Raw genomic sequence first — 26,304 nt, 5'->3', positions numbered from 1 at the left:
GGCTTGTAATTTAAGTGTGATCACAAATGACTGACCAATGACGTAGAAAGCAATAGGAAAAAATTAATCCTTTCACTTAATTTAGTTGTTTCACAGTCTGTTAAAAGTTCTAGTGAACTGCTCCATATGTCTGACACAAACCTTGCAATTATTACTGCAGACACTACACAACTCTCTCCTAATTAAAGCTCTTTCTGAAGGCCTGGCAGAGCAATGTCATTGTGCAGAGTTAGGGAGCACAAATGAGGGAAGAATTTCACCCAGGGCTCGGGGTCTATGGCTGCTGCATGAACAAAGCAATGCCACACACAAAACCTGTTCCACTCCCCTGTTCCTTTTAGGATTCACATGTTGAGCTCTCCATTTGTACCAAAATCTCAGTAAGCTCATGAAATCCTCCCAACTCTTTCTGTGTAACAGCAGACACGAGCTGTTTCTTAATTCCAAATGTCACGGGCTATACACAAATTACTAAATTCTAAATTCAACTACCTAGGTAAAGGTTAGCAAAATCATGAGGAAGTATTCCTGATTTTTTCAGAATCTTTCATGAATAACAAGGATGAGAAGATGCAGCAAGAACATCTTTTTTTTTTTTTGTACATTATTACTGTCATTTCTAAATAACGTGTAGGAGTGAATTATTTCAATCAACTCCCCGACGGTACACAAAACATAAGGCAGCTCTGTAACTTAAATAGACTGTAATGCTGTGGGAGTTAATGAAACATTAAACCTCTTGACACATGGTGTGAGGGAAAATGTGTTAGAGGAGATAGCTGCAAGACATCCAGGACCATATTGCAGTGAAAGATTTATATTCCCATGAAAGGAGGCAATCTAATACGTTAAAGTCTATATTTGAGTCTGAAATACTATTGCTAAGCAGCAGTAGTGGAAAACATAACTTATTTTCATTAAAGGTTCCTTAGATTGTAAGCAATGAAAGAAAAAAGGTTTATACCTCCACAATAAATAACTTATTGGCAATGTCACAAGAATATCCAGCTGCCTCACTGAATGTTCTCGTGCTTCCAGCAACCCTCAGGATCATTTCAAAATCTCTGAAGGTTAAAGGACAAATGACTGAGAGAAGGATATTAGCTATACCTCCTCACTGATCCACACATGCATCCATCACTAGAATTTCTCCTAACTTCTAAATTCCTTGTCTGTATAACACATTTAATATGAGACTTCAGAGATATCAGAGTCAGAAGTTCCCAGACTGCCCTAATTATCAATGTCCTCGTTCACTCTCTCTAGACCATGACAGTGGCTCAAAAATCCAGACTCCAAAATTAGAACTTATAATTTATCTCTCCTGGCCAAGGCACCCAGCAGAGCTTTGGGTGTTGGCTGCTTTAAAATTTATCATTACATTAAAATAAAGTACAAAGATATGCTGAAAGAGAGAAAAGTTCTGCATCTCTCCAATCAATTTCTTCAACTTGAAAAGATCAGTCAGGCAGAAGAGGCTGGTTTCTGTCTCCTCTGGTGGGGAGGATCCAGCTGTGGGTTTGTTGAGAGTCGGTGCAGCACCACAAAGCCACCCAAGAGTGCCAATGAGAGGCAGCCAATGAGAGCAGAGCTCCGGATAATCTGTGTCCAAAAACTGATGATTAATATGCCAGAGTGGGTCCTTACAGGAGACAGGTGACACAGAGGTTGAGCTGAGAGGACAATGGGCTGTGATTAGCTATTGTTCAGTCACTCAGTGCACCAGCAGCACAGAATGGGCTGTGATTAGAGGTGGGTCTGGGTGATTACTGTGCACTGCTGCCACTGCTCCTGCCCTGGTTATCCACCTGAACCCAGTGAGGGCTACACAGCCAAGTCAGTGTTTGATTTCCATTAATTCCCTCTCATTTGCCATCCCAAGTCCCCTTGTGACAGGAGTTACATGCATGCACTGCAGTTTGTTGTGCAGAAGTGGAATCTCTCCCTGGCCCTTCCCAGACCATTTTCTCTCCTATCTCACATATCCTGGGATAAACCCAGGCAAGCAGGGCTGCAGCTGCTTTTCTCTGGGCTGGTCACACCAGCAGGACTGCACACAGTCTTGTCTCTCCCATGGTTAATTAGAGTGCCCATCACACCCATCCTCTCACCACCATGCTCAGACTGTGACCCAAAACACTGCACTTAAGGCTCCTTTGCCATTGGCTCCCTTTATTTTGAACCTCCTTGAGAAAGTCTCATTAATGACTGACATATTACTAAAGAAATGAAAAAGCTTTTTCCACCATTACCGTGTACCAGTCTAATTATTTTTACTTTGCCTGATGCTTTTAGAAAACTTGACACACCAGGCTGCAAACAACACAAAAAGAGACAAGAAATGTGCCTTCAAAAGCAGCTTATTTGTTCAATAATCTGTACACCATGATGCACTGATGGAGTCAGGCAGTGATTCAAAAATCTAATGGTACCTGGTTTCTTTATGCTAGAACAGAATGGAGGGTAAAAAGAGGAGAAAGTACTTCTAAAACTAAAATTTTGAATTTTGACCTCTCACTTCAAGTACAAGTCTTCAGTTCATGGCATCAGATAAAATAATGGGCATATATTGCTCATTCTTTTATAGATATAAAGTTCTTACTTGCTTTAAAGCAATTTTCTTCTTGCCCTGGACATATTTTCACTCCTACCTGTATTTATCCTCACATTCTATTTATCTCCTGTGGTCACCAGCTCTGTGCAATCTTCCCCTTTCTATCCAAAGTACACAGACTCTTCTCTGCAGAAATGCAGATATCCTCCCACTCAGTGAATTATGTCTGCCCTAACCACCAAAACACCTCTACCTCTTTGTGGAGGAAAAACATCTTTCACGCTTTCTCAAAGTAGGGAATTTAGTGATGCCATAGAAATTCATCACAGCACAAGACATGGTGAATGTGTACCAGGTCACAGCTCTGAAGCCAAAGTCAAAATTCTCTTCAATCTGAAGTCAGGTACTTACCTGCAAATGAACACTTATGCAAAACTCACCTCCAGCTCTCTGACTATCTTGATAATTGACTGTTGAGTCTGTGCAGCACATTTCTCCTTTACTAAGCCCTCATTTTTCAGTTCAAGTTCTTCATTAGCTCTTAGAAGGTTCTTGCACTTATTCTGGAGCTCCTCCAGCTCTGCATCCTTTTCTTTGACTGTTCCATCAAGCCTCTAACAAAAGAAGACAGCCAGTTTTACATTATTTACTCTAATTTTAAACTACAAAATACAAAACCTAACAAAATTCAGGAGAACATCCAAGGATGACCTGAACATGTTCTACACCTTGTAAAAGGAGCTCAATTTAAGACAGCAGAAGATACACAGAAGCTTTCCCACCTATAAAACCTTTTCAGTATTAAAAAATGAAGTCAAGGCATGCACCTTTGTCTCCAAAGCAACCTTAACTCTGACTCTGCACAGCTGGTGAATACCATCACTACTTTTTTTACTCTGTGTGAACACTGAGCAGGGACCTGTTCCCATTCCCAGAAAAGAAGATAAAACATTTCACTACTTGTACCTATTCCTCAACTTCCACTTTCTGCACAATAAACTGAAAATCATGAGCACTTCAGAGCTTTTACAACAGTGACAATCCTACATAAGTATTAGTAAAGCTTTCTCCCCCCCTCTGTCCACACGCTTCACAAAATCCTAACAAGAAATCCTGGTGAATGCCACACACTCTGTAATTACAGGTCTGTTCTGCAAATACAGTATTATGAGAAGTGAAGGATTATCATCAAAATCAACAATAACTCCAAATACAAACGTGATTTTGTAATAATTCCCCATACAAAATCAAATGATAACGTTCCATTTTTGATTTCAGAGTAAGTCTACCTACCTTAAGCAGCAGATCTTTGTGATTGACACTGTCTGTCAGCTGCCTTATAACAAGTTCTTGGCTCTGCAGCTTCTGATTGCTTTCACTCAAAAGGATATTGTAATGGTGTTCAACTGCTTTTTCTTTCTCAGTCATTTCACCATGTAATTTCTCTAGTTGATTTCTAAGGTCCTACAAAACAAATGAAACTGAATATGCAGCAAATCAACTTTAAAGAAAGTTTAAGACTAACAACCCACACTATCACTGAAGAACGTACTGAAGCTGCTTTCTCTTGGCATCAATGAATACAATTAAAGAAAGAACAACAACTTTCAGATAAGATGTCAGTATTTTCTTCCAAAAATCTAGGCTGTTGTTTAAATGCTTTTCATACAGAATGGCTGGACTCCAAGGCTGTTGGGAATATTATGCACATAGAAGTTGTCAAAATGAACATTCACTTCTGAGTCCATTTACTCCCTGGCTAGAAATAGGAGAAAATTGCTTACAGGTGATTCAGTTTGTCATTTGCCTTTTTTCTCATCACACCAGAAAAACTGTTGCACACTGGTTACTTTGGAATCAAACAAAGGTCAGAAATGTTTAAACTTTTTTTTTCTTTTGACAAGAACACAAACTTCAAATGACCAGTCAGGTCAGCTTCATGATCAGAAGGGATGAACAGAACTTGATCTTGACTCTGGCTCTGTAAATTACTTCCTGCAGCTCCAAGATTAGCTGCATTACCTCCACATCTTAGTTTCCCATCAGAGAGATGTGTGCTCCCTGTCCATTCTGCTCCTAAACCAATCTCTTTCAACAGCTTCTACACTGCAGCAATTCCCAAGGACTCTGAGATCTGTTAGACCCAACATGGAATGTTACCATGGAAGAGCAGCAGCTGCACCACAGCCACAGCTCTCCTCTGCAACCCCACAGATCCTGCCCTGCTCCAGCTGAAAATCCACCTCTAAAACACAGTTCTCTGTGGGGCTTCAAAATCTGGCCCCCTGACAAAGCCTTGGGTTCTGAGAAGTAACATCAAACAATTCCTATTCCTTCCACTCTGCTAGGAACAGGACAATCACTACATTTGTGTGAGTATATGAGATTATTAGCATGGAATTTATAGTCAGCTCACAGTTAAGAGTGGAAAATATTTAAGAGCACAAGGCAGTAGAAAAATTTTTGATGTGGCTTCTCTGTCCTTCCACCTTCTCTCCCACCACAACTTGTTCTGTGTCACTTCCAACATTTCTGCTGCTTTCTTGGGAAGTTTCAACACTGTCAGCTGAAGGGGGCAAAGCTTGCATAGACACCAGCCTCATCTTATAAACTCCTCCTCTACCTCTACTGCACAAATTGTGTGGAAAAAAGAGAGATAAAAACTTGTAACACAGGAGCTGTTGCCTAAAATTAAACAATTAAAACTTACAGGAGACTTTATACTATCTAAACTTCTGTTCAAACCCAAAGAACCAGGTAACCCAGCCTACATCTTCAAATAAATGTTTTCTAATTATTCCCCAAAAGGACCCATTTGTGAAGTAGCATAAGCCCTTTAAATAGTCTGCACATATGGTAATCACTTATAAATTTTACTTTTACCTCCACTGGGATTCAAAATGTAATAGTTGTTTCTTATTCTAAGTCCAAAGAAATAGCACTAGTGACATTTTAATTGCAGTCTCTTTACAAACTGTTTCATGTCCTTTTCTTGACTTAATTACCTTCCTTCATGCAGGTTCACAGCAAATCCTTAACATCACTTTATTACTTCAGTCTTTTATTTCTGTTTATTTTGCACATTAAATGCAAAATATCATTTACAAAGCCTTTTGGTTTACTTTCTTCATTTTAGTTCCATCCCCAGGATCCAGCTAAGAAACACCTAACAGCTCCCAAAACCCCCTCAAATGTTATTCAAAGAATGACTCTGCCCCAACCTTCAGTTCTAGAACTATTTTTTTTCAGGAGCAAAAGAACTACTTGCTTGACTGAGAAAACTGAAGAACAGCAGAATCAGGTCCAAGTTTTGTCTAGATACCCAAACTCTCCAATATGTTCCTGTTTTTCCCTAACTGCTGCCTATAAATACAAACTGCAGTGGGAAGTAGTGCAAGCTTTGATAATTGCAAAGGCTTTTGGCTCCAAGTTGTGCAGCTCTTCAAGTGGGTCAGGTTAAGCCTATTCCCACACAGCACTGGAATTGGAAGCAAAGGATCAACAGCAGTGTTATCACATTCCCTGTGCTGCAAAGGTCACTCCTTGGCTTTTTTTAATGTTATTTTTATACTATCACATTACTGAGAGGCTTTAACTGACATGTCACCTGTAATTAAATTTCAGAGGGCTTTTCATCTGGCCTGCAACTTCGAGTGACCAACACTGTGACTCCTCATGAAAACCATGAGCAGCTTAAAGAGGACAGATGTGCAGAGTTAGAAAGATGCTGCTGGAACAACTGTACTGCACCTGTTATCTCAGTCCTCCTGGTGCACAGCACCTGCCAGGTGCACAAACCAGGTTTCTGCCTTTAAACAACAAAACTGTAATGGCCAGGTTTATGGAAAGAGCTGGGCTGACAAGGGATGAAATTGTGGAAAAAGTAAAACAGCCCATGTGAAATTTGCAATTTGCACATGACTTTGCCTCTACTATTTCTGCCCCCAGAACTCTCTGAATCCTTCCCAAGGCAAGCTAAAGGTGAGACTGAAAATTACCTTCTTTGCATGAGCTGGAATTCTGTAACACACCAAACTATCCATCACTGTAGCAGGTTGCTTGAACTCATTGACCACTCAAATTGTCTGGGAGAAAATCTATTGGTTTCTATACATTGACTTGCAAGGGTAATATAGTACCTACAGCTCTCAGAGCATAAACTTTGCAATTCTCTCTGCCAACCTTTTTCCCAAGAGACTTTCCTATGATTAATGATAGCTGAACTAAGAAAAATGAACATGAACCATTGTAATATAGAAGACTGGAGCAGATGCCTCCCCCTCCTTGTCAGATGAAAACCAGTTTGGTGAATAATTAAGTTGTGAAGCTCCAAAACCTTCCTCTCAGGCTAAACTACAGGTAGGAAGACTAAATAATAAATTCTGCCTAATGAGTTATTCTGCATTTCCCCAACCAACTGATCAAATATGAATATCTAGTAAATACATGTTAACTCTACATTTAGGCCTGGAGAGAGAATGGATATGTGAAGTGTTTAATCATGTAAATGTGAACAGATTTCTCAAGGAAGAAGCACTCCATCCCTATTACAGGCACAGTAACATGATAGCCATGAACAACATCAAGGACAAGATGTTTATTCCTCACCAAGAGTGTGTAAAAATAAAACTCCAAAGTTTCTTGTTCAAAGACCTTTAAGTGATGTTTAATAGCATCTTGACAGTGATGCTTAACAACATCTTTTGGAAAGTACAGAACTCAAAGAGCTTTTAAAAGCTCTTTCAGATACCTTTTAAAGTTGCCCACCCTAAGGCAGGAGCATGGTTCAATAACACCTAAACCCACTAATCCAGGAAACTCCTAATTCTGGACAAAGGCTGTGAACTGGATGATCAGCTCACGTGTAACAATCTTGTTTGATTTAGTTTCACCTTCTTCCCTTCCAGGACAGTAATGCCCAATTCATGACCAGGCAAACTGGATTTATAGTAGCCCAAAAAATACATTTTAGGGAGGTTGTTTTTTAGGGTGTTTGGGTTTTTTTTTTAATGAATATATGGAAAAGTTAGCACTACACCAATTACAGTATATGGAAAGTCACTGCAAATTTCCCTGTGAATGAGTGAAGAGCTAGGGCAGCAATTCATTACAGATATCGAGGGCATTTACTACAGTTTATACACTTTTTTGCTAACTTTATTCTAACAAAATAGAAATATTGATAAATAGGCATCTTGGAGCATAAATAGAACTGAGTTTTTAAGGCTGTCTCATAAAAAGTTTGCAGCAGATCACCAAAGCAGTTTCCTATTTGTCAGAGAGCAAAATCTCACAGCATATTGTCTAACTCCCACATATCTACTACTTAATGGGCAACACTTCACAGGCAATGTGGCTCTATCCAATGTACTTGCAGCTCTGAAATTGAAGCAGCTGTTCTGCAAGGAGTAGGAAATAGGTTAGGGATATAATTTTTATAAGACTGCTCATCTTTTGGCAGGAATGCTTTTTCCCAAGGAGCTCATCATTTACATGAAAAACTTGGACATAATGGAGTCAAATAGGGCTTCTGTAATCCAGCTAACTTCAAATCCCTGGCAACTCCCTACTCAGTCCTATTTTTCCTGTCTTTCCTCTACAGTTATATTCTAGCTGCCCTGAAAGATGAAAAAAAAAATCTGAACAGAGCAGACAGTTAAATATAAAATACTTCAAATCAATAAATGTTCTTTGTGGCTGTTCACTGACAGCAGCGATCTGTTCTCACTCTCCTTAACCTCAACACCCTGAAGAAATCTCAAAGCACACCAAAGATAGAGATTTTGTGACGGCAGCCAAACCACAGTTGACAATCAAACAAAAAATGCGTTAAATTTGGAGTAGGAGGGGGAGAGGAACTTAATTTATTTGTAGGTAAAGAGACCCCTCTGCTGGTTTTAAGGAATAGTGCAAGAGCAGCAATTTCCACATCTCCCTGCTTTATTAAGGTCCTTATTTAATAATGGAACCAAAACATCTAGTGAATAAAGACATGCTCATTAAATCTTTTATGTAATTTAATATAGCAGGAGACTAATCCCTGACTGAGGAGGATCAGACTCTGGATGCAAGCAGGTCTCTCCTCATTATGCAAATGCTGCCCTCGTGGAAGCAATGGTGGGAAGACTTTAGCAAAATCCACATGACAAAGCATTCAGGTGAGAAGCATTTTGTGCCAAAGCCTCAGCAGAAGGTGCATCCTTTTTTAAAGGAAAAAAAAGGAAAAACCTGGTCATTCATTTTGTTGCATCAGCTGTGAGTGCTGGGAGCAGGAAAGCTTATCTGAATGACCACAGCAAGGTAAAAACCCTCAAGAGACCATGAAGCAGCAGAATTAATGAACAGCACCTCATTTTTATGTTAAACTGTGATCAATTAATGCTATGTCTTGGGTCTTTTACAAGCACAAGTTATTTAATACACAGCCTTTACAGTGACCCTGCTAAGAGAGCAGAGAGCAGGCTGAGGTTTGGCTCCAGGTCACAATTAGAAGAAAGTTTAAGTAGTGAAATTTAAGATAATCTACAGACATGCAACAAGAAAAATACGGCAGAAATGTAAACATATATCATTAGGCATGTTCAGATTCTCCCATAAGAAAAACTGGAATCAACAGTAACCATTTACCACTTTTAAAGGTCAATTTTTTTCCCTAGGACCTAACTATCAAAATTATATTTTAAATATTATTCTGTGCAGATTATGTGCCAGAATTTTCCTGAATCTTCATACACAGCACTAAACAGTGCCAGGCAATTCCTTCCCAGAAGTTACTTAAATTAAAAACCTAATTTTGTTAGAAAAGGACTTGCTAAAGCACTGAATTCTTTCTAGACTTTAGGAAATAAAGCAAAAACTTGATAATAACATTAATGGTTTTGTCACTTCTGCTCTTCTGCAGTTGTGCTTCATCCAGCTCCTTCTCCATTTTCTCTCTTTCCAGATTCAGATCACTCAGCTCTTGACCAGTAACTTTAATTATCCTTTGTAGCCTGCGATTCTCAGCGTCCTTTGTGAGGTTCTCTGAGCGCAGCTCTGCCAGCAGGGTCTCCTTTTCCATCAGCAGAGCCTGATAATCTGCAGCCCCCTGAAACACAAAACAACATTCAGGCTCCAGAAGGGGGTTTTGTAGAGCCTTTACTCTTTACTTTTTTGGGAGTCTTTACTCCCACTGCCATAATCCAGCCCCTCCTGCCCAGTGTTTCAGAATTGGGGTGCAAGGCAACAGTGAAGTGACAAAACAAGGAAAGTGTAACAATTTTTAGTGATTTAACACTACTTTACTGATGTAACAAAACTCTCCATGACATCCAGTGCAGCCCAAGGAAGTCTGAGGTAGCAAAGAATGAGAGAAAGATTGATGTGCAAAGGAGTCCGCAGTGCAAACAAGGTCATGGCAGGATTATTGATTCACAAAGCTTTAATTACATTAAACTTTACTTTCAGAGAGTTTTTAATCTGGGCTAGGGCTGGAAGTTACTGAGTCTTTCATGGAATCACAGAATAAAGGTTGGAAAAGAGCTTTAAGATGCAGTCCAGCTGCCAAGCCAGCCCCAGCACTGTGTTCACCACCAACCCATATCCTCAAGTGCCACAGCTGCACGCTTTTGGAACACTTCCAGGGATGGTGACTCCACCTTTCCCCTTGGCACAGGCCCTGGAGCTGAGAGCAGAGGTGGCAGCAGCTCTGCAGCACCATTTACTCACAGAGAGCTGCCTTCAACTCAAGGCTGTGGCTAAGGAGCAGAGTCCTGAGGAGAAGGACTTGCTCTGCACTCTGGACTCTGTGGACAGGAGGAATCAGTTGAACACTTTTTCAATTTAGAACCTTTAAAAAGTCTCAGAAATCATTAAGTCCCTTTTCTGCTTCACACACTCACACACAAAAAGCATTACTAAATCACATTTTCACAAATAACGTTCCACTGTTTTATAAATAGTGGTTTCACATTTATTATATAAATAAATCCAAGCAGGTGTCTCACACCCAGTTCAACTCTGCTAATAGGAAGCCTGTGCTGGCTCCATACTTTTGGAAAAAACAAACAAACCTCAAGATAACCTCAGCCCCCCAAGAAACTTTTGTCTTTATTTTTAACTTATTCTGATATTAAATGTTTCTCTCTTAAATATTCTCAGTTGGTTTAGATTCAAAAAAACACAAAAAACAAGAAGGAGAAACAAGGTAAGTTATGTGACATTTTAACATTCTATTTTTCAAATAATTTGATTTGGGACATTTTTTTCAAAGTAAGTAAAAATTAATAATTTTCAAACAACATTTTAAACTAATTTCCACTCCTCTGCTTTCAATAGCAAGTACTGCCTTTTGTAAGGAATTAGAGAATGGAGGAGCAGGAATGGGGGAAATCACAACAAATTGCTTGTTCTTACCTTGAATTTTTGGACATGTGCCTTGTGAGTTGCCTCTCTTGCCTTAGCCAATGAAGCATTTAACTCTTCAATTTCAGAACCCAGCTCCTCATTCTTTAAATAAAGTAAAATGAATGCAATGTAGGAAGAGTTATTTCCAAGGGATGGTGATGCAGTAATTTCTACCCCATATCATCAAACATTCATCCAACTACACAAAACACTTTCAAGAACACCAAATGCATCACAGTAAATCTTATATAGAGAAATTCTTGCTCTTACACACTCACTAGACTGCCTATCACTCAACTGAAGTATTTCCCACTCTTCCACACAATCTGAATTTCAGCTGATGTTGACCTCTCTCATTTTAGCTGCCTTTGACAGCTCCACTTACTCAACAACATAAAATACACCTCGGATCTTCTAAGTGGTGCTCAGAGCTGATAAAAATCAGTATGCAACTGAAAACATTTTTCTTTCAAGATCTTAAGGGAGGAAGATATTTAACTGATACTTTTTCCTCTTTCCTCCAGTCCAAGAGCCCAAACTGCAGACAAGCAGAACTGCTTAGAGAGGTGACAGCAGTGACAGGGACCCACTCTAAGCCTCCTCATGGCTACGGTGAGATCAGGCCCTGCCACACACACACCACCTCCCTCCATGGTACTTCAACAAACCAGCAAGCTCACAATCACCCTTACCTCTTTTTCCTTTGCTTTTAAGGCAACAGTTAGTCCTTGGATAGTTTTGTCCCTTTTCAAACCATTCTTCTTTTCAACAGCAAGCTCATTTTCTCTCTCTTGTAGCTCTTCTTGGAGTGACTAAATTAGATTATGTGAAAGTTGCATTAACTTCCCACTAAGAGATACTGTAACTGCACATTAATAAGTACATTCCCTCAGAGTTCTTAGAGCTTATTACTCAGATTACCAACATAAAATACAGTCCCCAAAATGAGAAGCAGCATCTTAAAGATGTGCCTGGAATATTGTATAAGAAGGGGGCAGGCCACGAGCATCAGCTTCAATATTTGATGAGTGTGTCTATCAGCTTTACTGAAAATTGCTTCAAAAACAGGAGGGGTCTTCCTGTCATCCTGTATAAAAGAGAATTTAACAGAGGACCTGCTCTGCTTCCCTTGGATTCAAGGTCTCCTGTGCCTAAGGATAACAGAGGGAGCCCAGCACACACTGTAAGGGGTCAAGGAAACAGAAGCAAAACTGGAACTTACCTGAATTTTCTTTTCAAAGGAACTTCTCTCATTTTTAAGCTCCATTCTAAGAGCCTACAAGAACAAAACAGTTGTTATGGTCAATTCATTCTCAACACAAATACATTAATTAAGCATTAAAGTGAAGCAAAATGAGCTTAAAAACCCTGGACATGAAGTAAACCAATCCAAATTAAGAAGGAAAAAAAAAAAGAAAATAGAACAAAAACCCTCAAAACATGGTTCTTCCATGAGACAGATCAACTGTACTTGCTGAGTTAATAGAGGTGCATTTTTATGTGACATTTATCTTTGTCAGCAAGATGCTTTTATCAAGAGAGATTTTAATTAGCACGTTTCCCTGGGGAGGTTACAGAATTATTTGTTCTAAAAAAGTAATCATACATAAAACCAGAGTTGTGCAAAGATATTCATCAGATTTTTTTCTCCAATGTTGCACCCCAAATGATCATATGCACTCTGTCCACCTCCTGTGAAATGATTAAAGATGATGCTGTTTTCACCTTGACACACAAATATTCTTGTGAAACCAGGGTGGTTTTTCTTGGCACAGACTGATTTAATTGCAAGACCACCCAGAACTGATAACTTTTACCACCTCTAATCAATCCAATCATAAAAGATTATTGACATAGGCAAAAAAAAGTGTCTGTACTGAGCTGAGCAATATTAAGTTCCAAAACAAAAGGGAAGAAAAATTGTCAGATGCCTGACACCCTCCATAATTAACTTTCTTAATTCTGCCAGCTTTAATTTTGTCTTTGAATAACCAATATGGAAAAAAAAAAAAAGACAAAAAAAAAGACAAGCCTCAGGACTTGTTTCTACATTCCAGCTTTCAGGATCTCTGTCTTCCTATTCAGGAGCCAAGTGAAATAAAAGACTGATTCTTGTACATTTCGTAAGCTAAAGGGTAAATTTTCACTTTATTTCATGGTGGTTTTATGCCTACCTCCCTTACCACAGCTTTTTTTTCAGACCATAACAGCAGAGACACTTCCCAAGAATGAATTCTCAAGTCACATCCTTAACTTTTATAGCAGTTATGTCATCCAGTGAGGGATCTATTAATATCTAGGATTTCTCTAATATATACTTCTGTAAAGGAATTGCACTGTATCTATTCCACAGGCAGCAAGTCAGTGGGAAACACAACCTCTCACTGAAGGAATGGATAAATAAGGATATTGCCCACCAAGCCACAATACAACCCATGAATGGTAAAAGAACTGGAAAAAGGAGGAGGAAATAATATTTTTAAAATTGGCAGATGTCAGTCACATAGTGTCATGCACAAAACCTTTAAAATCCTACCCCAGGCATGAGATTTATAAAAACAATTCAGCAGGTAGTTTCCTCACCTCTATCTCACTATCCTTTTCAAGCCTCAAAGCAATGGTAAGTTCTCTGATTTGTTCTGCTGGCAAGTTCCTGTCAGAAGATCCACTTTGAGACTTTTCCTTTTCAAGATGTTGAATTAGAGCTTCTTTACTTTTCAGTGATAGATTCAGTTGCTCTATAAGTCTAAAATCACAAGATTTTAAGTATTAATCTTGCACCATCTACCATCAATTCTCCAGTCATTGCAGCAAATCTTGCAGACAACTCCAAGTGAAGACTCAAGACAATACTTACAGAACTTAAGGAAGGACTTTCATAACCCTGAAAAACCTGAAAAAGTGCTGTAACTTTAACATAAGCAAACAGGGTTGAGCTATCTGCAAAGTGCTCATTCTTATTTTCCTCCAATACCACTTCAAACATCAATATTTTACTCACACTGTCCTTCACAGCACACACAAAACCCTTATTAATCTATTTCCTTTCTTAGCCCACACACCACATCCTTATGTGCCTTCATCAAGTGTCTCTCAAGTATTTCAGTTTCACCTACATTTGTATCTAAGCAGTTCTCATTTCACATAAAATAAAAAAAAACGTACTAAAAACAAGTCAGGTGGGTACTGTTGTCTTTTGTCAATACACATCTTCACACTTCCAGTATTCCAAGAAAAATAATGGCATTTTCTGACAGATCTGAGTGTTACACATGAAAACTTCACAGCACAAGATGCCATCCCTGATTCCTCGTGTTTTGTAACCCGGATTGTAAAAGTATTTCTAACAGTCTTTCTCTTCCCATTAAATTTACCAGCCTGACCTATGAGCTTAGGTTTCACACATCCTGACCCTTTTAGGCTTTCAGAGAACTTTTAAAGATGGCTTTGCTCCACAAAGCACTAAACTGGCTGCTGTGTTGTCATTCACTTCATGGATGGCCAGTAACTCCTCTGTAGCTAAAGGTAGGACCAAACTAATCAGACCCAAACCCATCCTGACTCTCCACACTTTTAATAAAGAATTCCAGCAGTTAGAAACATTACTGGCAACAGTTCTGACCTGTCTTTCTCAGCTTCTGTAACCTTGTCCACATCCTGTGCAGGGGCATTCATAATTGAAGCAAGTTTCTGCTCAGCAGCGATTCTCAGAGCTTTCTCCTTCTCTGTCATTGCAAGGGCTTTTTCCACCTCTTCTTGGGCAGCTTGAAGATTCTGAAATTAAAACACACAATCCTGATGCCTCTAAGAACTAAATGCTCATGAATTTTTTTCCACTCCTCTACCCAACATATGTCAGGATGTTTAATTTAGGAACTTTTACCAAGTATTTCAAGCTCTTTGTAAATGCTTCTGAACTCTGTGTCTGCATTTTCAAGATTAATCCACTTTCAATGGTGCAGAAAGAAGGGAAATTTGTTTCAAAAAAATTAAAAATACCCTAACTCATAGCAGAACTGGAAACAAAAGTGCCCCTATGCTATGGTTTTAGATTTAGCAATTATAACATAGTTTTGTCCCACTGCCCTCCCACTATCATAATAAATAGCTACACTTAAATTAAAGAGGTTAAAGAAGGACTTTTTTGTTCAATAAAATTAATATTCTCAAGCTCACTGTAGCTAATTGGAACTCTTTCCAACATCATTTATAATATTATGCAGGAATTGATAAAGTATGAATCAGACATTTTTCTCTTGAACAGCAAAAGAAATGGAGATAACAGCCAGAGATTTCAGTCAATTTCCTCTGGGTCACCCAACTCACAGAGACAGAGAATGCCAATAAAAAGATACACAAAACAGCTTGCCATATACTACATCAAATTTGTTTTGATCTTCATTTTTCCATAGCAAGCTTCCCTGCAATGCTTACCCAATACAAAATAAAAGCCTCCTTGTAGCCTAACAAGTCATTTCCCCCCGCCTTCACATCCAAACTTAAAAGCATCTCTTTGGGGGAGGGACAGGAAAAGCTCTTTCACTATTGAACTTCCCCACTCAACCCCTCTCCTGAAAAGCTGTTTTGCCAACATTCACCCATCAATCAAGAGCTCTGAAGGAAATTTATCTTTGTTAGCACTCCCTGGATCTATATAATTACATGGTGCTGTGTAAACCTGTGACTAAAACTGCACTTCAGTGTTTGAATTCATAAGCAGAATAAAATTAATGTCAGAGGTCAACACTAATTTTGGGCTACAGAAAATACCCCATCTCCATGAGATCAGAAAATCTGCTCTTCCACCTATCAGATCTGGAAAACACCAGCCTGACTGCCTGACTTGGGACAGAGGAAGCAATTTAAGAACTTCTCTACCAATTCAACAGCACAAAGAATGCTTCCAGAAATCCCAGTAAAACAAATAAGCAGTCATACAAATTCCCCTTTCCTCCTCCCTGAAGGAATTCACTTTAAATGGACTTCAATCATCCCTGTGGGTCCCTTCCCTTTACACTACAATACCCCTGTAAAGTAACCAAAACTCAACAACAAATACAGGAATAAACTGTCTCAAGCACAGATAGTGAGGAATGAAAAAAGACATGAAAAAAATATAGGTTGACCACAGTATCAAATCTCAGATAGAAGTACAAAGACAGCAGTGATTCCTTAATATTCCTTAAGCTCTGGTCACTCACCTCTTCCAGAAGGTTAATTCTGCCAGTCAGCATTTCCTCCATCTCTTGCATCTTCTTTTGTGCCTCTTTCCCATGCTGCACTTCAGCATCACCACCCTGAGCCAAGCTTTCAACTGCCTTACTGAAAAACAGACATAAATCCCAGTGCATACCAGTGTGGAAAACATTTCAGTGCCAGTGGCTGATGGATTACGCTCAAGCATTTTCCACCTTCTCTGTACCTGCTTATCACTTTCAGGTTAGATACAAACTACAGATTATGCAGCAATTTGTGTGGAGTCCATGAGTTCCACATACAAGCCTTGGCACAGTGGATAAAGAAGCATTTTAGATGTATGATGAAAAAGTGAAAAATTTCCTTTCTATTTCTAAAGCTTCCAAATAGACTATAAAGCCTTCAGCAGAGCTGTGCTTTCTACAGGAAGCAGCACTGAAGACATGGAACTGCTGAGATGTCTCCATTTGCCTTTTCAGTGTTTGTTAACATCTTGTGAGAAAAGAACAGGCAGTGTCTCCTTACTTAACACCAGATGACCACTTGTTCATGACTACCACCTAAATTTTGCTTCCTAGCATGTGCAAGGTTCCCATCAAAGCACAGCAATACCCTCTGGGCAACCTGGAGAGATCAAGCAAAATTCATCTGGTCCTCAGGCAAACAAAGAAAATTCCATTGCAATCGAGGCCCAGGGGCAATCAACAGCTGCCAGCCTGGATTAGTTTTGAACCAGACATTGTTAAATAAGTGCCCTTTAGACCCTCCAATTCCTAAAGCATTAGGAAAAAACACACAGAAACAAATCCCAAGTAATGGACATGAGTAAATAAAATGGTGCTTACTAGGCCTTGATGAGTAGCTTCTCCCTCTCCTGCAGTTCACGCTTCAGACTTTCTATCTCAACTTTCAGCTCAATGTTCTGTGACAAAAGAATGAAAAGAACTGGAAGATCACCCACCCCAAAAGTTATTGACAGTGTGTAGATTACTTTTTGCTTGGAGCAGCAAATATAAAGTGTCACTGGGATAAGAATGGACATTTAGCTGTAAAAGACATATTTTGCAAGGTTCAAGCCTTCCAGAAGTATCAGTAGCATTAAGGAGTATTGCACTCAAGCAATACAAATCCCCTGCACACACACTTAACTGCTCCAGTAGGGAGTACTGCACTTATTTGGGGAATTTTTAGGGTTTCCAAGCATATTTTTCTTTAAGCTAGTAAATATTTTATTTTCTTTTCAAAACCTCATTTTATCAACTACAGAGGTTTTTAGTAATTTTAGAATTATTTTGTTATAGCCTGAGGAAACTTCTAAGGATGTAATTGTACAAAGAACTCTTTGGCCAGGAAGCTGACAAACACCATTTCAACACATCAGCAATTACAAACAAGTCACCAGTGGAGAAGACCAGACAGCAATATTCAGCTGCAATTGTCATCTACCCAAACATTGATTTATGTTCTTAACTACTGAAAAATGCATCAAGAGAGACTCAGGTTTCCATGTCATTATGGAGAAGAGACCTGAGGAAAGCACCTGTTTAGGTCACTTTAACTCAGTCATTACTGAAAAGGAAAAAGTCAGAATAAAACAATCACACCAAAATTTCCAATAACAAAAAGAGACTTAAAAGTCAAGTGTGACAAGCAAACTTTCCACAAAACAAACTCTTCAAAAAGAGACACAGTTCCAGGAAGTGATTCTAAATGCTTACAATTTTGTAGATTTCTTCAGTGGGACCATCAAACTTCTGCTGCATTCGCTCCTCCAGAAAATAAATACGAAGTTTCAGGTTGAAGTTTTCTTTTTTCAGATCAGTGATTTGCTGTGAAAGAAGAAAGACAATGAGAAAAAGAAAAACAAAAAAGGAAAAATCCTAACCTGCAACAGTTTTGCTTGGTGAAAGACCAGAATTCCACCCACTCGACATAATTCGAGTTAATCTTGAACAGACACGTGGGTCACACACACACATTCAATTGTGATGGTGTTAATTAAATATATAATACATAGTCTAGTGTCCTTTGAACTATTCCCTAAAGTATCAAAACACTGACTGACTTGACACAGTAAGAATTCAAAAGAGATTTTTGAATCTAACAGCATGAAGTCATTCTTCCAAATGACAGAACTTGAACAAAATACAAGACACAGCGTTGAAACAGAAATATTTGCTAAGCAAAAGCCTTGGAAGGCAGATTCATTAACAGGACCCAGGTAACTTTATTCATAGCAAGAAAAACCACAAGTGAGCCCAATCAAACACCAATAAAACCTTTATCCCATACCATAATTCATAGTGCAATTCTTTGGGGAAAAATTGCTTATCACTTTTAACCTTTCTTGTAGAAGCTGTAACTTAGTTGATGGTTTCATTAGAGAAAGGAGTCTCCCTCTAAATTTTTTTAAGAGTCTAAACATAAAACATTCATTCAAATAAGACTCGTGTCCCCTGCCAGGTGCTTTCAGCAAATGGAAACCTAATATGTAACAGAGCTACTAATAAAATATTTATGTAGGCTTTTCCAGAACACTACAGTGCTATTTGTAAAAATTATTAGCAATACAATTTCCAAAATATTTGGCTTGTGAAACCCAAGATTATTTTCTGTACCTGCACTCAAAACCTGCATCTGCAAACAATTCTTCAGTTTAATAATCCCTGCCCAGCAAGCTGCCTCGTCATTATTCACAAAAGTGAAAATCACCTGAGCAATTGAAAATCCTACATAAACTTAGTGGCTCAGTCCCACACCCTGAAGTAACCTGTCAGTAAATCATCCCCAGCAGTCCCTGCTCATTCAGAAAAAAATCCAAGTGACAAAAACACTCTGAAGTTGTACCAGCTGAACTTCTAATTAGTCTCCATACATTCAATATATTTCTGAGTCACAGGGAAAAAATAATTTCGAAAGAATTCAGCATTTCACAACTCTTGATAAACGCATTTCAGTGGCAACAGAGATAAACCAAAGTGCTTAAGGGTAATATTTTCAAAAGGCAAACGAAACAGACTATGCAATCATAAACCAAGAAGTGAAACAAATGTCGTCTCTGATGTTCAGCTTCTTGGATGAAAGAGCAGACAGACAATTTAAAAGTTATTGCTTAATGAAAGGAAACGTGTAAAATGTGAGAAAGTTCACACTGCAAAAAGATTTTAATAGCAACCCTCTGAACTTTCCATTTGAAAACTCAGTCTTAATTCCTTTATGCATTTTGATTTCTGTATTTAAACAAAAGGAATGAAAACCAAGACAATGATATACATACTGCACAGAATATTCCACAGCATGAACAAATCCTAGCTCAGATTAGCTTCTTTCCAAGTCTGCATGGAGCCAGTTTTGTTCAAAAGGGATCTGTCAGCAGTGGCTGTGGTTTCACAGCACAAGTTTTCAACTATAAAGACTGTTTTAGATTTACAGCAAAACTCAGAGTGGGTTTGGAGAGACAAGAAAGAAACCCACAAATATTATTATTCAGCTCCCTTACTTGATACCCATTGCCCTTTCTGTTCATGAACATCTCATTACCCGTAACAAGGTCCTCCTTAGAGATGCTTTTCACTTTGCCCATGTAATCATGTTTTCTATAATAGAATGGTTACCCCTATATTGCAACAAAGTGGGACACCATAAATAATTCAAAAACCTGCACCTCCAGCATTATCCAGCTCAGCACCTTCTCCAGGTATAAACATTAAAGAACCTTTCCTACATGGATCCACCTTTTAGCCCACTTAAGGGAATTACATCCATCCTGTTCCTTCTGAGCTACAAGGCCAGAGCACGTTCTTTTCATTACATCCTTCTTGTAGCCTGTAGAATTACAGAGTTATAGAAGTAAGTTTAATGGTGTTTAATGTATATTCTTCTTCCTTCATGTTAATGGGTCTTTGAGCTTCATTACACTGCTGGCATCCATAAAAGTTCTCATCCCATGGGAAGTTTTGCAGCTCAGTTTAACATGGGGGTCTGAGCATACCAGGATGCTCAGAAACAGCAGACCTGTGGGGAGGGCCCTGTTCATCATCACACGGGACAAACAGCAAGATTTTTCCTCCTTTCTGCAACTTTTTTTCCTGTGCCCAGGAACTCTGCAGATAGCAAACCACTAGAAAAATGTATATTGTGGATTGAGGTCTTTGGCACACATCACAGGAAGAGATTTTAAGCACATCCCAATGCCAAGGCAGTCTGTCTACCCCAGTGACACACCGAAACAAGAGAGAAAGAGATACAGACTGCAAACAACATCCTTCACCAAAGGCTTTCCAAAACAAGCTTTGAATACTGAGCAAATGGCAGAGCTTTCTCCTCAGGGGGGATATAAGGCCACAAAAAAACTGAAAATTTGTAAGAAACATTCATTTCACACACAGCATTGCCACAAAAGGTAACAGCAGCAGTGCACTGAAACTGCAGACACTTGGCACAGACCAAAGGCAGCAGCCACAGCCTTTATCTGCAGCAATCATCTCAGAGATTTTAGATCGTTTTCCCCTCTACAGCTTCTTCACAAACAAATACCTTAAGTTTTTCACTCTAGTCCTTAACGGGGAAGCTGTCCTGCAACACACCTGAACCTCGGGAACCTCATTTATATTTATATTTATATTTATTTACTGCTATTTATATTTAGAATTTTATTTTTACTGTTATTTTAATTTTTATTTACTGCATATTATATTATATTTCTGTTATTTATATTTTTAGTTTTATTTTTACTGCTATTTTTATTTTTATTGCTATTGATATTTTAAATTTTACTGTTATTTCTATTGATATTTATTTCTATTTTTCCTGTTATTGTTATTTTCCCTGTTCTCCTGGTCTGAGACAGCTCTCCCTGAAGCTCCCGGAGCTCCCGAGGTTCCCCCAAGGCTCCCCCGAAGCTCCCAAGGTTCTCCCAAAGCTCCCCCGAGGCTCCCCTGAGGTTCTCCCAAGATTCTGGAGGTTCCACCAAGGCTCCCCTGAAGCTCCCAGGGCTCTCCCGAGGTTCCCCTGAGGTTCCTCCAAGGTTCCCCTGGGGCTCTCCCGAGGCTCCCCTGAAGCTCCCAAGGTTCTTGAGGTTCCCAAGGTTCCCAACGTTCCAGTGGTTCCGGAGGTTTCGGAGGTTCCCGAGGTTCCGGAGGTTCCCGAGGTTCCGGAGGTTCCCGAGGTTCTAGAGGTTCCCGAGGTTCTAGAGGTTCCCGAGGTTCTAGAGGTTCTGGAGGTTCCGGAGGTTCCGGAGGTTCCGGAGGTTCTAGAGGTTCTAGAGGTTCTGGAGGTTCCGGAGGTTCTAGAGGTTCCGGAGGTTCTCGAGGTTCTCCTGAGGTTCTCGAGGTTCCGGAGGTTCTAGAGGTTCCGGAGGTTCTAGAGGTTCTAGAGGTTCCGGAGGTTCTGGAGGTTCTGGAGGTTCTGGAGGTTCCGGAGGTTCTAGAGGTTCCGGAGGTTCTAGAGGTTCCGGAGGTTCCGGAGGTTCTGGAGGTTCTGGAGGTTCCGGAGGTTCCGGAGGTTCTAGAGGTTCTAGAGGTTCTCCTGAGGTTCTAGAGGTTCCGGAGGTTCTCCTGAGGTTCCGGAGGTTCTCCTGAGGTTCTCCTGAAGCTCTCGCGGTTCCCCTGGGGTTCCCGGGGTTCTCCCGAGGTTCAATTCAAAAAGCCAATACAGTTACCATATTTTTAAAATCTAATGTTTTCTTTTATATTTCTAGTAAGTGCCAAAATACTTCTGTCTACAAAATTGTCACAATGATAGTGGACTTCTGCTCTACAAGCATTCCAAGCACACTCATACTATAAAGTTAAAAGGCATCACAGTGTAGTCAATGAATTAAAAAGCCGAATCCCACACTAACCTAAATGAAAATAAACTTGATGCTTCCCTGAAATAAATCAACAGCAGATGTGCAAACCAAGTTCTGATGTTTCTGGTGAGCTGCAGGAACTTTTGAGCAGAGGGTGCCAATTTTATTTCACAACTTCAGCACAAGAGTTGGCTGCTCTGAATATCAAATTCCTCCCTCAGTTTTTGAAAGCAACACTTAAGAAGTGAAGGTTTAAAGCATGGACAGGGACATTCATCTGGTCACACTTCCAAAAGGTTTGTGTGTGACACAAACTCAGAGTCAACACTTCATCCAGCACGCTGGAAATATCTTGGCCATAAATCTGTCACCGAATCTTACATTAAAAGTTCTGCTTACATTTTCATAGTCCTTCATGGTCCGAGCTCGAGTTGGTGAGACTGTGTCTTCTGCCACATCTGGTACCACTAGACATTTAAGAAGACAGAACAAGTTCAGACAGCAGAATCTTTCTAAGTAGGGCTTCAATTTGGCAAAGGTCTACACCAATCTAAACATAACAAAACCTTTTAGGAAGTGAGAGAGGCACTGCTTGGCCCCCTGTTTACATTACATGTTAGATCTACATTCCCTTCTGATCACAGCAAGCTGTCTATCACTTAAATTCCCAAATTCCATCACCCATTTAAATTACAATGTACGCTGGAATTAGGCTATGTGAGGTGTGCTGTCAAGAACAAATCCTCAGAACAAGAACGGGATGATGCACAGCGTGCAAGTTCCCTAACTCTGAGCAGAATATGACCAGGCAGCACAGCCTCACTGGATATTCCAAGTATTTTAAGTACACGCTGCACAAAACCGCTGATCACCTTATATAAGGCTGAGAGCCCTAATGACCACAGGACAGTGACGGCAGCAGCTGCTGGCGCTCTGTGCTCTTAAAAACACTTAAATTACCTACAAAAGGCGCATCACTTAAAAGCTTTTTTTTTTTTTTTTTTTTTTTTTTTGCCTTTTAGCCGCAAGTTTGAGGATTTTTCCGCAGGTTTGGGGAGCAGCGCGAAGCACCGAGCCGGGGCAGGGATGTGCGGGCTCCGGCCGCGATCCAGCCTCACCTTGTCCGCCGGGCGGGCCGGGCTGGGGGTCCCCGCGGGAGGTGTCCGGCAGCTGGAGGCCGCTGACGCTGGGGGAGAAGGAGGAGGAGAGCGCTGAGAGCACAACAGCCGGGGGCTCGTCCCCTGCCCCGGCCGCGGCCGGCGGGCCCGGCCCCGCCACACGCGCCCGCGCTGCCTGAGCGCCGCCCGCCCCGCATCTCCCCGTACCTGCCCTCCAACGCCAGCGGCAGCGTCGGGTCCTCCCCCGGCAGTGAATCCATGGATCGGCCGCGCGGCTCCCGCGGCTCCCGGCGCCTTTGTGCGCGGATTTGGCGGCTTCCCTGGAATTCAAACGCCCGCAATCGCTTCCGCCATCTTTGCGTCGGGCGCGCTGAAGCCGCTGAAGCCGCCGCGGGGTGCGCGGGGGGCGGGCGCAGTGGGAAGCGAATGGGAGCCGCCCTGTTTGATGAGGGCAGCGGGCCCGCGCGGGCGGGCAGCCGCCATGTTTGATGAGGGCAGAGCGGGGCGGTGCCAGCCGGGCGAGCGGGACAGAGCGGCCGGGCGCCATCTCGAGTGAGGGAAGGAGCCCGGCGCTGACCGCCCCAGGGCGCGGGGCGCCTGAGGGAGCAGCGGGGACAGGGCGGTCGCCGCCGCTCCCCGGGCCCTGCTCCCGTTTGGGACAGGCTTTTGCAGGGATGCACCAGGCCCCCAGCTCCTGCCGAGCCTGGCAGAGCCGCTGGAGCTGATGTTTACCATGTTCCCCGCAGCGCAAAGCCGTCTCTGGGCTTGGCAGGAGAAATAAACGCGTCTCAGTTCCACATTCTGGTCACTGCTCACCCTAAGGGCCGGGGGTGAAGGCAGCTGTCATCCACGCAGGCGGGTTTTGAATGAATCTGGGAGGGTCTTTTTGTAAAGCAAACTTGTAAGCGTGTCGGCTCTCCTTTTTTGTGAGAGAAAATGCAGTTGCATTGGACATTTCAGAACACCGACAGCAGGAGAAGCTGAGCTGGATTAGATGGTGCTGCTGTGGCCCCTCTTACACGGGCCATGGCTGGGGGAATAGTGCCGGTCACAGCTGGAGCTCCAGACTCTTCCTTGCTGGGCATCCTTGCCTTCCTTTAATTCATTTAGAACCTGTGTGCAGGACTGAAATACCTCCTTGCAATATTTACATTATCATGGAGTCACTGAATTATTTAGGTTGGAAAAGACTTCTCAGATATGGAATCCAACCTTTGACCAATCCCCACCTCATCACCCAGCCCGGTGCACTGAGTGCTGTGTGCAGTGGTTCCTTGGACACCTCCAAGGGCAGTGACTCTATCACCTCCCTGGGCAGCCCCTTCCTAATGTCAAATCACCCATTTTGTGAAGAAATTTCTCCTGATGTCCAGCCTGAACCTCCCTGGTACAGCTTGAGGCAATTCCCTGTTGTTCTTTTTCTTGTTCCGTGGGAGCAGAGCCCAACACGCCCTGGCTGTCCCCTCCTGTCAGGAGCTGTGCAGAGCCAGGAGGTCTCCCCAAGCCTCTTTTTCTCCAGGCTGAGCCCCTTTTCCAGCTCCCTCATCTGCTCCTGGTGCTCCAGCCCCTTCCCCAGCTCCATTCCTTTCCCTGGACACACTCCAGCTCCTCAAAGTCCTCCTGGTCACAAGGGGCCCAGAACTGGACACAGCACTTGAGGTGCCTCACCCACGCTCAGCACAGGGGACAGTCACTGCCCTAGTCCTGTGGCCACACTCTTGTTGGTACAAGCCAGGAGCCACTGGCCGTCTCAGGCACATGTTCAGCCACTGTCAACTCCCAGGTCATTTTCCACTGGGCTGCCTTCCAGCCACTCTGCCCCCAGAGTGCATTGGGCATCAAGTGGTGCCTCATGCTGGGACTTGCTCTCACCATTCTCTGTAACACAAAGAAGCTCCATCCCAGCAGGACACTCACCTGGCTCACCCACGGGAGTGACCCTGTGCATTAGATTTGGTTTCCTCCTTTGGATTTGGTTTCCTCTTTGGTACCAACTCAGGTCAGGTTTCATTCACTTTCCTCTAGGCTGTCACAAGGGGACTCTTACCTGGCCAGGAATTAGGCCACAGATAAGGGCTGACCAACCACAGGTCATGAATTCAGTGAGATTATTCCCAGTTCTGTGAGTTTATTGTTCCCAGTTGGCCTGGTGCCCTGTGAACTCCATTTCCTCCATGCACCTGCACCAGCTCACTGTTTGGATTGACACTCCCCTGTCAAATGCCCCAGACTGCTGGGAGCAGTCACTCCAGCTCCGGATGTCCACAGTCGTGGTGGGCTTCCCATCCCTAATTCTCTTTCAGCTTTATGGGTACAAGTGCATGATGGAGCTGCAGCAGTCCCAAACTGCCAGGAAGTGCCAGGCACTACTTAGCACAGCTGAGCTCTTAAGCCCATCTCCTGTCCAACTGGACATGCCTCATGCTTGGCATTTGGGGTCTGATGACCCCGAGGGATATTCAGTCCCTTCAGCTCCCCCGTGAGAGACCTCAAGAGACACTGGTCACCTTATGTGACTGAAATCCTTTTGCAGTGGCCTCTGCCAAGCTGAAATTAAGTTCACAAAATCAGGTCTGCCATATGGCACCAGAATCTGATCAGCCAGGCTGAAATGTGAGTTTTCCTCATTTACAGAACAGATCTTCATAAAATGAGTAAGTCTACTGACTTGAAAGGGTAATACTAATTTGCTCTTTTTTAAGGTTTCAGCAAGGTGTTACATATTTGATGTAGGTCTTTAAATGAGCATCCATCAGCCACAAGTGCAGAGTAAATCACTCTGCACACACAGCACATCTGTCTGCAGTCATAGCCCGTGTCCAACACACTCTAGTCAAAAGGAAATCAGCAGGTCCTTCCTTGTGAAGTTTATTACTTAAGAGACTGTCTGATGGATAAAGATATGGATTTATAGGGATACATCCTTGTCTATCTTTCCTGGCTTAGAGCAATCTGGTCTAGTGGAAGGTGTTCCTGTCCATGGCAGGAGGTGAAACAAGATGATTTTTAGGTCCTTTCCAACCCAAACCGTTCTGTGGTCCTATGATTCTGTGTATACACACAGCCAGGATGGAAAATTTTCCTAGGAAATTTTACTGCACTGCCCAGTGTTTTACAACCTGCAGTAGCACCAGGAAGCTGCAAGGGGCAGAAAGGACTGGGAAATGTGTTGTTTAGAAGCATTTAACAACTTGCCTTGGGATAATCTGCTTAATGTTGTTTAACCTTAAGTTCATTAGTAGCACATTTGGGGAGATTAC

The 26,304-nt window shown here is 41.6% G+C and overlaps 1 protein-coding gene across 7 annotated transcripts in view; it reads right to left on the bottom strand.

The window, feature by feature from the left end:
• The window catches only part of CDK5RAP2 (CDK5 regulatory subunit associated protein 2), a 69,346-nt gene extending 45,892 nt beyond the window's left edge, over positions 1 to 23,454 (bottom strand). For 2 of the 7 annotated variants that reach the window (XM_033518381.1, XM_033518382.1), the window contains exons 1-14: positions 23,252 to 23,454; positions 23,045 to 23,112; positions 22,326 to 22,393; positions 17,854 to 17,964; positions 16,981 to 17,057; positions 16,141 to 16,261; positions 14,562 to 14,713; positions 13,523 to 13,685; positions 12,162 to 12,215; positions 11,632 to 11,751; positions 10,949 to 11,041; positions 9,423 to 9,641; positions 3,848 to 4,018; positions 2,995 to 3,168 (exon numbers count right to left, since the gene is read on the bottom strand). In XM_033518381.1, the coding sequence (XP_033374272.1) occupies positions 2,995 to 3,168; positions 3,848 to 4,018; positions 9,423 to 9,641; positions 10,949 to 11,041; positions 11,632 to 11,751; positions 12,162 to 12,215; positions 13,523 to 13,685; positions 14,562 to 14,713; positions 16,141 to 16,261; positions 16,981 to 17,057; positions 17,854 to 17,964; positions 22,326 to 22,393; positions 23,045 to 23,112; positions 23,252 to 23,304 (1,644 nt within the window). In that variant the 5' untranslated portion in view covers positions 23,305 to 23,454. Of the gene's footprint in view, positions 1 to 2,994; positions 3,169 to 3,847; positions 4,019 to 9,422; positions 9,642 to 10,261; positions 10,341 to 10,948; positions 11,042 to 11,631; positions 11,752 to 12,161; positions 12,216 to 13,522; positions 13,686 to 14,561; positions 14,714 to 16,140; positions 16,262 to 16,980; positions 17,058 to 17,853; positions 17,965 to 22,325; positions 22,394 to 23,044; positions 23,113 to 23,251 lie in introns of those variants that run through there. The other 5 variants (XM_033518379.1, XM_033518380.1, XM_033518383.1 and 2 more) reach the window with 4 other exon arrangements.
• Positions 23,455 to 26,304: the final 2,850 nt, after the last annotated feature.

This window comes from Parus major, chromosome 17, assembly GCF_001522545.3.
Source record: "Parus major isolate Abel chromosome 17, Parus_major1.1, whole genome shotgun sequence".
Classification (NCBI taxonomy): Eukaryota; Metazoa; Chordata; class Aves; order Passeriformes; family Paridae; genus Parus; species Parus major.
This window is presented reverse-complemented; position numbering and strand designations above follow the sequence as displayed.